At 37.7% G+C, this 13,316-nt stretch overlaps 1 protein-coding gene across 1 annotated transcript; it reads right to left on the reverse strand.

Annotated features, from left to right (window-relative positions):
* Positions 1-284: 284 nt before the first annotated feature.
* rexo1 (REX1, RNA exonuclease 1 homolog) lies at positions 285-12,130 on the reverse strand. Its single transcript, XM_055168507.2, has 17 exons — positions 11,990-12,130; positions 10,792-11,575; positions 8,742-10,459; positions 8,409-8,513; positions 8,023-8,239; positions 7,009-7,157; positions 6,783-6,920; positions 6,552-6,672; positions 6,270-6,395; positions 6,046-6,183; positions 5,504-5,617; positions 5,317-5,390; positions 4,653-4,763; positions 2,950-3,065; positions 2,710-2,848; positions 2,134-2,254; positions 285-947 (listed from the first exon to the last, which is right to left on the reverse strand). Exons 2-17 carry the CDS (start codon positions 10,976-10,978, stop codon positions 859-861), a joined length of 3,663 nt encoding a protein of 1,220 aa, XP_055024482.2. The 5' UTR covers positions 10,979-11,575; positions 11,990-12,130; the 3' UTR covers positions 285-858.
* Positions 12,131-13,316: the final 1,186 nt, after the last annotated feature.

A 13,316-nucleotide genomic window follows, 5' to 3' on the forward strand; every position in this document is an offset into this window, starting at 1 on the left:
AAAAAAACCGCCACGTGTTAAGCCAAGTATCAAATGTTGGGCTCCATCAAAGTCCATTAAAATTAGAAAAATCGTGCAATGTTTTCCTCAAAAAACACAACCTCTTCTGGACCGAACAAAGAAAGACACCAACACCCCGGATGACATGGTGGTGAGCAAACCATCCGGACTTTTCTTTCAAGAAAATGGACTAATCCTTTAAAGTAATTTACTAGATAGGTAGCAGTTCAGTTAATTCCTATACATTGTTATAGAGGAAGTGATATTGCATCAGTGCTCAAAAATGATTTCAAGTATAGTGGATTTAATCCCAAATTTGATAACCACAGACATCCATAGAGTGCAACACATTCATTCACACGCCTGCAGCCACATCACAACAAAAATGATCAAATCGTTGATGATTTGGAGGAAGAGTCTTTGAAACATAAAATACTGATGATGTGACAGAGACGTTTATCAAAAAATATAGAATACTTCTTTTAACTTAACAAAAGGCCAATCAAAATCTACCAAACTAACGTCCATCTTTTCAACAAGTTCTCAATTTTAAACTGAAAATGGCAACGAGGGCCATAATGAGGGTTTCTTAAGAAAGATACGAGTTAGGGTTGCTTCTTTCACAGATTGTGTTGATAGGAAACAAGCTTTGGTTGCTGGTCTGGGTTTTGCCATCTATGACATCACCACAGATCACCTCCCCATGACGATCTTTCTCCGTGCCACAGCATTTACTATGGCGCAGAACGTGTGACACAAGCTCCGTTCAACCCTGTTGCAAAGAGCTTCACTAACTCTTTTCTCAATGTATGTCTGTTCGTCAAAAATCCTTTTGGGTCATGACTTTGGAAACGGAGGTCATCTCTTCACCTTTGCATCCTCTTTAAGCTTCCATACCATGAGCTCCATGCAGGCCCGGGCATCCTCACTAGAGTCGTGGCCACCAACTGTCAACATAAAATCACACACATACAGTGTCTGTTATTTAAAACCATCTTTATTATCGAAAACATTTTCCTTTTGGCATGTTATGATGATAAAACTTCATCTTGCTACATTAAAGCTTAAAACAAAGAAAAGCAGCAGCATTGTAACACAGTGGCGGCTGGTGACTGCTCATCCGAGGGGCGCAAATTCAAAATAAATGTTCGGAGTGTTATGTGTGTTGCTCGTGTTTTCAAAATATGTGTTTGTTGCGTCATGTAAACCATGTGCATCACGTGTTTTGTCAAAATAAGTGCCTGCTGCACACACCATTTATGATAAAACAGACGATTACGTTCACAAAATACACGCAAGACACTCCCTTAACAGTAAACTTTGATTATGCATGAGATTATGCGAGTAACTGCCAAACGCGAGCGTCTCTTTTATCATAAACCCTTTAGACATGTCTGCAGCAGGCACTGATTTTGACAAGATACGTGATGCACATAGGATCACTTGACGTGCAGAACACATATTTTTAAATTACGAAACACACATGATGGGCTACATACATGTTATTACAAACTTCGCATCGAGCGCCCTTGAAAAAGAAGTCAAAAGTCAAAGTCACTGTTGTAACATTACGTTGATGAATCTGGTTCTGTATAAAACCGTTAAAATTAAATATTACACAAAAAGTGATTTTTTTTACATTTATATGTAGCATAACAACCAGAAAAAAAGTAAATTATTCACAACTGAAATGAAAATCCAGGAAACAGGAGCGCCATTTTTATAGTAGGATATAAAAATACTATGGAAGTCAATGGAGGTCAAAAACAGTTTGCTTACAAAATTTCTTAAAATATCTTTCCTTTAAAATATATACAGGTTTGTAACAACTTGAGGGTGAGTAAATGATGACTATCCATTTAAATTTGGTGTTAATTGCAAAAAAAGATTGTAAACATTATAGACAATAATACAGGTATGAAAATGGTAGTTTTTGAATTAAAATAACAATTTAGTAGAAAATGTGCTTAATTGTCATGATCATAAAATCACAACGTAATGTCATTTTTCTGTTTTTTTTTTATAAAAAAATTAGACTTGGGTTTTGAAAAAATATATATGCTCTACATTTCTTGAACAGATTCTTCCAAGAAAGCGGGTACTACTGGAAAAAGCACAGGGTAAAATCCTTACCGCTATCCTGTATGATGCGTTTAAGATGGTCAGCCATAAGGTTACGCAGGGCACGCTTGTAGGGCAGACCCAGACGATGAGGAAACACGATGGCTGTGTCTACAACAGTGCTGTGAATCAGCTAAAAAACAGACAGCATATAGAGAGAAGACAGAAACAGAACATTAAAGAAACAGTATGTAGGATTGTGGCCAAAACTGGTACTGCAACTTGTGGCTAAAACTGGTACTGCAATCACACAACTGGTGGCCAATACACAACATGACAACATAAACATCAGTTGAGGGCTGCAACTACACTTTTTAAAAGACAATAGCCTTGCCAGACCACTGTTGCAAGTGATATAAGTATTTGAAATTTCTTAGTGTCTTGTGACAAATCTGGGCCATTTAATGATTCATTGATATAAATTTCTTACATACTGTTCCTTTAACAAAGTCATTAATTAAAAGACAAATTAAATTGTTCCTTTCTGCATTGTTTTGGATGAAAACTTGTTTTTATTAGCCTGACTTATATCTTACGAGTCAATATGATCTGGCTGCGTAATATTTGGTACAGTTTTCTGAGACTGACCTTAAGGGCAAAGAGATCACTCTCAAGGCTGTGTCCCATCAGAATGGACTCGGCACTAAACATGCTAAGTAGCACGGCCTGAACATCTCTCAGAGTAATGGTGGTGTTCTGCAGATCTTCCTGCGTCACTCCTGAGAACCTAAATGTGTACATAAATAACAGGAGCTGATTTAAAGGAACAGTTCACATAAATATAAAAATTCTGATCAAGTGAAATGATGCTGTGAATCCGGTTCATACCGCGTGTTGTAATCCACTACTTTGCTAGCTGGCTTGACAAACGTGTCATACACAACCTTGAGGTCAGCGTTAATGACAGTCACCCTGGTCAGCTCCAAACCTTGTTTTGTGTAGCACTGCAAGACAGGTATATGGATGAAAAAACATTAACTTCTTGTTCTTGTTTGAAACAAGATATTCATTAGAATAACAGATTAAGTTATTCATCCACAATTGCACTTTCTTTCTAGAATTTTTTTTTTTAAATATTAAAATTACCCCATGATTTACTCACCCTCAAGCAATTTGAGATACACATGTACAGAATTTTTCAGACGAGCACATTTGGAGTTATTTTAATAAATGTCTGTGATCTTCCAAGCTTATAATGGCAAAAACAGGGATCAGGAAAGAACTTCTGACAAAAAAAGTGCATTCATCCTTTACAGAGGTAATCCACAAACCTCCATTGGTTAATCTGCGGTTAATCTAGTGGTCTTCTGCGGGTAATCGATGCGATTTTGTAATAAAAATTGTATAAAACTTTTACAAGGACATTTACTAAAACAACTCCAAATGTGCTCGTCTGGAGGATAATGGACAATGTATCTTTGCTTTACTCATTCCCCGCCAGCCTTTTTTTTTTTAAAGTTGCCCTCCAGCATTTTTTGTGATTTTCACAAAAGTTTCCCAAAATGCCTTCCAGGAAAATGTTCTTCTAAAAATATATAAACATACAAATATAACAAATGAATAAACAGACCTCTGCTTACAAACAAACAATAAACAAAATGGAAAAAAAATGTTTAATCCGACCTTTATTTTTTTCTTTGTTTATAAACTCTTAAAGCTCCCGTTCTGTCTGTGATTTTGAAGCTTTGATTGTGTTTATAGTGTTCATGTTTCACGTGTAAAAAACACTGTATTTTTCACACAATTTACTTATCTGTATAGCGCTGTTTTCACTGTCCTAAAAACAGGCTGATGTCTTCCTTGTTATGTGAAGTCCCTCCTTCAGAAATACGTATTGAGTTCTGATTGTGTAGTTTGTTTAGTGTGTTGTGATTCGATAGCAGCTTAGCTTAGCAGAGCCGTTTGAGCCAAAGCTGGTGACTGACGTATTCCTGTGGGCGGAGTTTAGTCAACGAACTGTTTTACTGACGTCATTAAAGCAGGAAATAGAGGGCTGTAGTCCAAACCGGCCGTTCGCTGTAGGCTTTGAAAGAGAAATTCTATTAAATAAAAAAATATATATATCGCCTGGCAGTGAACTTTGAGCTTTATCATTTTACAGGTATTATTTATGCTATTTATAGCAACATTACAGACTAACTAGGGTTTAAAAAATGGTATCAGGAAGAACGTGACCTTTAAATATGGGTATTTTTCTTCAAAAATAAAAAAATTTGAGCAAAAAGATGAAATAAATGCATTTTGGTGAAATCATTTTTTTAGAGATCAGATACAGAACAATTAGCAAAACATAATCACAGTGTAAAATTTATAAATAATGTTTTGCTTCAGTTTTTTATAAATAGTTTTTTTTAATCTAGTGGATAATTGTGGTATTACAGATTACCATAAAAACTAATCAGAAACACGTTTTTCTCGTTTTTTTTTTAAACTCGTCAATGGCAAGGAATGAGTTAAGGGTGAGTAAATCATGGGGTAATTTTGATATTTGGCTGAAGTTTCCTTTATGTGCGTGTTAAAATGACTCTCACCATCTCGCAGTCCAAAGCGAAGACGCCTCCATTTCCATCAACAGATAATTGTTTGCTGAAGGTCTTCACAAAACCATCTAAAGACTCTTTACGTCCATCCTGTACATGTTGCTGAAGAAATACAAAATTAACAAAAATAAGTCTTCTAATCTTTTAGCAAAATACATAACCAAACATATTCTTTACTAACATACCGCCTGTAAAATGGATCAAGCTTGCAAAAGACTTCTGTACACCTTACTGTGGATTCACACCAGACGCGAGTTCAAAGATTTGTGCGAGTAGATTACATACAAAGTTCAGATCAGACGCATCATTGCGTGGGGCAATGCGAATAACACAATAGGGGCGGAGTGTTTGCTATTCGCCTCAAACACGTCTTTGCCCAAGTTAAAAATATTTAACTTGAGCGAAAAATTTGCATTTGGTGTGTACGTAGCACTAAAGTAAAGTCTGTGCTATTTTCAATACTATCTCAGTATAACATCTAAAGGAGAACATTCTTGATTTCTCTGAAAAGTATTAGCAGTGTGACCACAGTGTGCTTTTCTAGGTGCAGATTATTATTCATAAAATCTTTAAATAATAACCAGCCACAATAAAACATCAAAAACCATAACCTTGATGTGACTCGAAAAGATCTAGGGCTTAAAATGATACGTACTTTTGCAACTTCACATCCAGGAGAAGCAACTGCCCCAGAACAGCAGTTATAAAGTGTCTCCCAACCTCCTGGAACTGAATGAGACACACATGTGCGTACCACCGTTACGTATGATGCAAATGTAAAATTTAAAAGTTCAAGTTAAACAACTTTTGTCATTGCTGAATCTCCTTGCATGCACGCCTACCTCTGTTTCTTCGCAGTTTCCCCCAATGGTAAATGCACTCCTCTTTACGCACACAGCTACCATTGGCATTTATCTTGTACTCGGCGCCACATCGACAACACACTTTGGAAAAAGCTAAGAAACAAAGCCGAGTTATAAAAACATGTAAGATATACCTCTATGTTGTCAAAAATCATAATGGCTTTTGCAACTTAAGCTTGCAACATTGCATGACAACCAAAACTACAGTATTGTCCAAAAGTGTAATATCACAATGAAATAAAAGTTAAAAGGAATTTAAAATCAATTTTAGGATGTAAAAGGAATGTTTTGACCCAAATTAAATAAAAAGATGGTATACAATTTATTGCAAATTTGCACTGACTACGTGTTAACTATTTTGTACAAAGTAAAATTTTGGACACTATAGTGTACCTCTATTGAACAAGCTTCAGCTGACAGGGAAATTGTATTTTGAGTGTAGTGCCACCTAGTGGTTCATCTGTGTGTTACAGGAGTGCAGACTCCAGACATTGATCTGAAACCACTAAAAGAAAACTCACGGTCATTGTTCTTCTTTTCCGGGAGGTTATAAACCACAGCGTGACCTGAGTTCTCAGGATGTGGTCTGGGGTAGCCATGTTCCTGCAACTGTTCCTCTGTCATAATATACTTCCTCAATTTATTGTAAAGAATGGCACCTAAAACCCAGAATAATACACGATCACATATACACCTAAGAAGTTTTTGTAAAATCCCATCACATCGATAACGTTGTCCACCGTACCTTTAAGACTCAGATCCTGCTGTTTGCCAGAGCGGTTGATGGTGTAGCTCGTTGTGGCAGCGAGCCGTCCACCGAGCATTTCTTCGTGGGACTGAACTTTTCTTTTCACTGATGCTGGTGGGGTCTCTAAAGTAAAAAGGACAAAAATATTCTATAATAATTTTTTATAAAAATTTATTCTTTTTAGCTAAAGAAAATGGTTTCAGTGCAAACACAAATATGAAGTAATGTCTCAAAAAAAAAATCTTATTGTTGATCTTTGTAGTTGTGTGTCATACGCACTGAGGGCAGGAGAGACAGGTGTGCTCCTGCTGCGGAGTTTCTTCAGTGTATTCACAGCAACGTTCAGGTAAATGTTTTTACTGGTGCTCCTGTCATACACCACCTTCTCCTCCTCCAAAGCCTAAGAGCAAACAAGAAATACCCAACATGCAGATCAATCCAACCAGCATACCTCCAGTAATGACAAAACAACTGCCTAATGAGAACATGGAATAAGACAGGATGATGTACCATCTGAAACGCTTCCTGTTCACAGGGACTGAATTTTAGACACTCGTCTATGAAGATGTTGAGGTAACGCTGGCGGACGGTAGTGGGCACCTTGGCCCCAAATTCAGCCGGAATGACAGGTCGCTTCATGGTGGAGCTCTGCAGGAACGGAGTGTAAATTAAGGGCATGCAAATTGAGGTCAGGGTGCATAAAAATGTATATACTGAATACAGGACAGAGCTTTACATTCATGGTGGGGGTGTGAGCCACTCTTTTCTGCATTGTGGTGGATGTGGTTTTAGACAAGATGCCAACTGATGTATGAGCTTTAAGAGAAAGCCGTTCTGTCGCTGGTCTCGTGGGTGACAAAACCCGACTGCTGGCATCAGCTTGTCCTAAAAAATTAGATGTGTATGTGTCACATGGCAGCCTTACTGTAAATGAAATACACATTACTGTTTTCATGATATAGCATAAGTTTGATATTTAAAAGTGTAGGGTTTATAAAATGCACTTTTTTATTTTATATTGTAGTAATACTGGGCAAAGATTAATCGTGATTAATCGCATACAAAATAAAAGTAATTTTTTGCATAATATGCGTGTGTAGTTTGTGTAATTATTATGTATATTTAACCACACATGCATAGTCATACTTGAATTGTTTTTATTTATATAGACAGTTTCAGCAGTAACAACATAAACACGCGGCTTTCGTGGTCATCACGTAACTTCTGGTAAACTCTGCGAAGAATAAATAACAACAAAGTCCTTTTAAATTAGTTTATTTATTTAACAAGCAAAATAAACAACACGTAGATTACATAGAAACCCCAAACATTTGTTATTTTCGATGAGGTATTTGTTTAAGAGTTCAGTTTAGCAACTAGTCAGACCATTAAACAAACAGAAACTGGAAGTAAAGTTCGGACCAGACGCTTATCGCATCACTGCATCACCTATATTATATATGTTCTATATAATATAGAATATATAAAAATAAAATATAAATAAATATATATACACACACACACACGTAAATGTTTCTTAAATACATACATGAATGTGTGTGTATTTATATAACCATAATAATTACATACAGCACACACTCATATATTATGCAAAAAAAATCACTTTTATTTTGTATGGGATTATTCGCGGTTAATCTCTGCCCAGCACTAATTTTAAACATACCATAACATTATTTAAAACAACTGTGTTTATTGTGTAAATGCACGTGTAATATAGGAGCCCTCTTACCAGATTTTGGGGAGGCCAGGGAGGCATTTGGCCTGTGTGCCACCCGTCGTTTCTCTCCAGACAGCCCCAGAACTGGATTGGTGGTAGCTGACGCGCTCTTAACTGCGGCTGCCAGCTGTGCCGCCTGCTGCTGTGCCGCCTGCATGCGCTGGAAACAGATCTCCTGCGCTGTGAGCCTGCGCTGTGGCATTGGTGCAGCTTTCAGTGATGCCTCTGACTAAATGAAGACGAGCAATGATTTAACAATTAGTTAAATGCAAATCCAAGTATAAACTCTTACAGCAGCACATAAATATTGTGCGATCTAAAAAGAAATGACTCATTGCTAATTTCATACAGAATCTGTGCTTAGTTGTGCATAAATAAATTAGTTCATATGCACTTACTTTTCCTTGAGACTTAAAATGTGAAACCCTCTTTTTCTGGCCAGGAAAGAGAGTAGTTAAAGTGCTTTCCGTTTCGTTATCTTCTTCCAGCTGCTCCGTTGAATGCTGAAACACACATGAAAGTGAGACTGTCAGGTGCACCACCAAAAACAAGTTAAACCGAAACTGCCAGACGTGCCAAATTAAGATCACAACATTTCTACACTAGTGCAAGTTTTGCATAGTATCTACATCAGGCACTTTATTAAACTTTTGTACCACGTGGGCACAGTAAGGTGGCTGCTTTATTATTTTTGATATATATATAAGTCCATCACTCCCAGGCTTTTGTACCTGCTTGGCTTGCCTCCCTTTGTCTTCTGTCTTCACCTCTTTGGATTCGTTAAATATCCGCAGGCACTCCTCCATGGGGTCCGAGTCGTACTCCATCTCACCCTGTAGGCAGGAGTAGTCCACTGGATCGTAATCATCATTGCCACCATTATCATCATCAAAATCATCTTCCGATGATGATGCAACTTCAATTTTCCTTGTATGGTTCATGAAGCTTCCCAGTTTGAAAGCAGAAGCCGATTTCCTCACAATCCTCTCGTCGTCCTCATCATCCTCATCAGCGCTTTCAGCACCGAACAGGTCGACGTGACTTAAGTTCCTCTGTTTGGTCTCTTTTGCCCCTTTTTGATCCGAGCTGCTCGTTTTAATTTTCTCTTTATTGCTGCTGCTCTTCTTTTTGTCTTTGTCTCTGCTGATGCTCTCGTGTCTTCCGTTCTTCTGGTCTTTGAACTTGGTTGGTTCCTTGTCTGTTTTTGCAGGTTTGTCAATTTTGGCCTTCTTGGCTTCGCTACTCCCTTTGTCTTTATCCCTGTGAGACGGATCACCTTTCACCTTCCCCGGTGTCTTGCTGCTCTTTACCACCACACCTTCTTTCCGGACCTTCTCCGTAGAGCTGCCTTTAGATTTACCGCTCCCCTCCACATGCTTACTTTGGATCTTCTTAATCTTTACGCTCTCCTTACTTGAACTTTTCAATGTTTTGTCCCTGCTTGCACTTTCTTGTTTTTCTTTTTGATTGGCAGTCTTTTTAGGTGATTCTTTTTCATCCTTTTTCGTTTTTTCAGGTTTATTACTTTTCGACAGACTTTTCTTTTTTACATTTGTCTTAATCTCTGTCCTTTCTACTTCCTCGTCTGATTCGCTCTGGGAAAAACTTTCCTCTGTTTTAGGCACCTGCCTGCTTTGTTGTCCCTGTGCTCCTGATGCTTTTTCCGGTTTTAAGCCCGCATTTATCCCTTTGAGCTGCAAGCGGCTCAGGGATGTCGGACGATACTCCGTCCCCGAACTTTCCTCGTCTGATTCTGAGAAACTAGCAGTGTATTTTGGGATGGATGATGACTTTGGTTTCTTTGCCATTGGAACATATTCCTCATTCTTTTCTTGATTTTCTGTGGGGTAAAATCTCTTTCTTGTCTCTCCATCTGAACATGTCCTCTGTTCTTTAAGAGCCGGCTTAGCGCAGTAGTTCAAGAGAGGGTCGTACTCCATGTCCGATGAAGGTTTGGAATTATCCAGCGTGTATTTACGCTTGGAGGAGGCTGCTGGGGCTGGAAGGACGTAAGGGGATGGCGTAGGCAGTTTCTTCTTAACACTTGTTTTAGAGACAACAGTTGGCACATATTCCAAAGCACTAGCATTTTTACCGCTGTTCTCAGAGTCCAAAGTGTATTTACTGGAGCGTGGGGTTGGGTTGTATTCATTTGCTTGGCCCATTTGGTAACTTCCAGGATCGTAGCCCTGATGGGTTGATGCAGCAGTGGGCCTTTGTCTCTTAACAGTGCTAGTGGTGGGCTCATATTCCTGATCTCCAATCCGAGAAAGCTTCTTCTTGTCCCTCTCCATCTCAGTGCGAACAGCCTCAATGGCCCTATTGACCAATTCCAGCTCCATGGTGCCCAGATCCACATCCGGACCTGCCGACAGGCTTGATGGTGGCTCTCCATTATATTGCTCTCTTGGTCTTACAACCTCTGGACTGAATGGATCATAACCTTGATCTGTCAAAAAAATATATACAGTGAACACAGTGGACAATATCAACTCATCCTGGTATCATATCCATGGATAACCAATAAAGTTATTCATGCAATATTACACTGATTTCAGCAAATATATCACATTTTGATGCATTGTTTACAATAATTTTACATGCTGTGTATTTTTTTAATGGAAAACATGCTGTGTTAAAGTCTTACAATGTATTTATCGCTGTACACGTTATACTGGCTGACACCAGACCAGTAAAAAGCTTTTGTACAATGAAACGCACTTGACACACAAGAACACGTTCAGTCAAAACAAACATAACCACAAAGCAATGCCGATTTACCGGTAGGGTTCGCTGAAAGCGGTTTTGTCTTTCCGATGTCGTATATCCCTGAGGAGGCTCGTCTTTGTTTGCTGTGTCTGAAGTGACAGTAGGGTCTACTGCACCCATCTGCACCGGTTTTCCCTTTATTTGTCTCACAATAAAACGGGCAGTCGATCCCACGGAAGAAACCCGTAGACCTCAACATCGCTAGTCATAACCACTCTCACCCTATCTGTCCCAATTGCAGCTCTCACTACATAAGCGCTTCTTTTCATATCCGTGTGTTGCCACTTTCTTTCGGACAACAACAGACTTCCTACGACGCCATATTTTATGAGCGACAACGTGAACGCAAGGCCCCCGGCGCGTCGCGCGTTTTACGTAACACGGTTGACTGAATTATTTGCCTGTGCGGACAGACAAACTGCGTCTTTCTTTGATTTATAAAGATGTATTGGTTAGAATCACACAGTGGTGATTTATCCCCATGGATGTTTACTTAAGGACTGTGAACTTACTCTCAAACTTCTTTACGGCATTTTTAGTCCGTAAGTTAAGTATCATCACACTAAAGTTATGTTGAGTAAGTCTTATTTTCGAAGCATGCCTTGGTGCAAGTGCATGTATCGTAATGCAAGTTTATATGACTGATAGAATAGTTAATTTTTATAGTATGGTTAACGGTTAAATGGAGACCGTGTTCATAATCATCGAGACAACACAGACAGTTTTTTTATTTCAAACATGTAACGTTAAGAAGATGATGAATCCGGTCTTCGTGGAGCTTCGTACACGAAACAATCTGAAATGCAAAAAGAAAACAGTTAAGTTAAAAGGGCGACACGCACGTTTATTAGATTTAACCATTAAGTTAGGCTCTAAATAAACTCGGTGGTTCCAGATCACGAACAAAACGTCTATACTCAGAATAAACCAATTGCCATTAAATTCGACGTATCCGAAGACATTTGCCGAAACTGCTCAGAAAATAACCAACATTTAAAAAAAATCAGGAACTTTATATAAACAATCGCTAAAAATGTCCCTCAACGACTTGAGTTTGCATACGTTCCATGCTAACAATCGTGTCCACGAGTAACATTACGTTAGAATGTAAACTTCATACAAACCCAAAATAATACGCATTGGCATTTATGACACACACAAAAAACACTAGTAAGTTAACGATAAGGTTTTGCAAGTAAAGGATACTCACATCACAAATAAGTAAAGATAATTGACGCAATTGACCGTGTTATTTAGACCACACACCACATTTAGACGTCTAAATCCCGTTATACTATTTTGAGGGCGCTTATAAAGGGGCATACACCTGAAACCCATTAATTACACGGATATTAGGTGTGTTAAAATCAATGCGCGCTGCACATATCAATCATCCTATGACGTCAGAGTACCGCGAGGTTCTTAGGTCTCGCATTGCTTTGATGTCATACCCTGATCTGTCTGCGCAGCGACGAATGTAGAATACACCTAAAGAGAAGGCTATTTAACGCATTTAATATCCAATTTTTCATTAACAAGTTGAAATGAATATATTCTGAATATACACGTCATTAATGCTCAACAGTTTCATATACGCGACTGCCAAAACAAAGAACTCTTGTTTGTCATAATGGCAAACACACACAAGATGGAGACATTCAACAATTTAAAGAGTCTGCAAGGGATAGTTCACCTTAAAATGAAAATGCTGTCATCATTTACTCATCCTCATGTTGTTTTAAACCTGTGTAAGTTTCTTTTTTCTGATGAACACAAAATTAGATATTTTGAGAAATGATGGTAAACACACAGCAGATAATGACCATTGACTTCCATAGTAGGAATAAAAAAATATGATGGAATTTAATGGGTACCGTCAACTGTGTGCTTACCATAATTTCTCAAAATATTTTCTTAATCATTTATCACAATACTTCCAAAATATTATAATATACAGTTGACAGTACCCATTAAATTCCATCATATTTTTATTCCTACTATGGAAGTCAATGGTCACTATCTTTCGTGTTTTTACCATCATTTTTCAAAATATCTTCTTTTGTGTTCATCAGAAAAAATAAATTCATACAGGTTTAGTACAACATGAGCATATGATGACAGAATTTTCATTTTAAGGTGAACTATCCCTTTAACCCTTAAAAAAATAAATGTTTTAATTATAGTAAAATGATAGTTGTTGGTAAACTGATTACAATTTCTCCTACCACAGTTTTGCAATAGTTAAACCATGATTTTGTGGTGAGGCCATGGTAAAAGTGTGGTTTTACTACAAATACATAAAACTGTTTACTAGAAACATTAAACTCTATTATAAATAATAATAATAAATATAATATAGTACTGGCACACATTTAACAAACCTGTGGAAAGTACAAATATACTCTATACATACTGTATTTATATGTGTAATAAAATTGTACGTTATTTTCAGTGCTTTTAGAATCTGAAGCACTGCTTTTCTTATATTCATACCAACAACATTTGGATCTGCACATAAGCCCTCAATTTATTCCAAC

This window comes from Misgurnus anguillicaudatus, chromosome 5, assembly GCF_027580225.2.
Source record: "Misgurnus anguillicaudatus chromosome 5, ASM2758022v2, whole genome shotgun sequence".
Lineage (NCBI taxonomy): Eukaryota > Metazoa > Chordata > Actinopteri > Cypriniformes > Cobitidae > Misgurnus > Misgurnus anguillicaudatus.

What these genes read in the sequence shown, in the direction of transcription:
- rexo1 (XM_055168507.2), bottom strand. Translation starts at nt 10,978, where the DNA reads ATGTTGAGGTCTACGGGTTTCTTCCGTGGGATCGACTGCCCGTTTTAT. An exon ending in GGAAAAGAAGAACAATGACC is followed by an intron (nt 5,618 to 6,045) that starts GTGAGTTTTCTT and finishes TTTGTTTCTTAG; the next exon opens with CTTTTTCCAAAGTGTGTTGT. An exon ending in TCGCTTTGGACTGCGAGATG is followed by an intron (nt 3,066 to 4,652) that starts GTGAGAGTCATT and finishes CCTGTCTTGCAG; the next exon opens with TGCTACACAAAACAAGGTTT.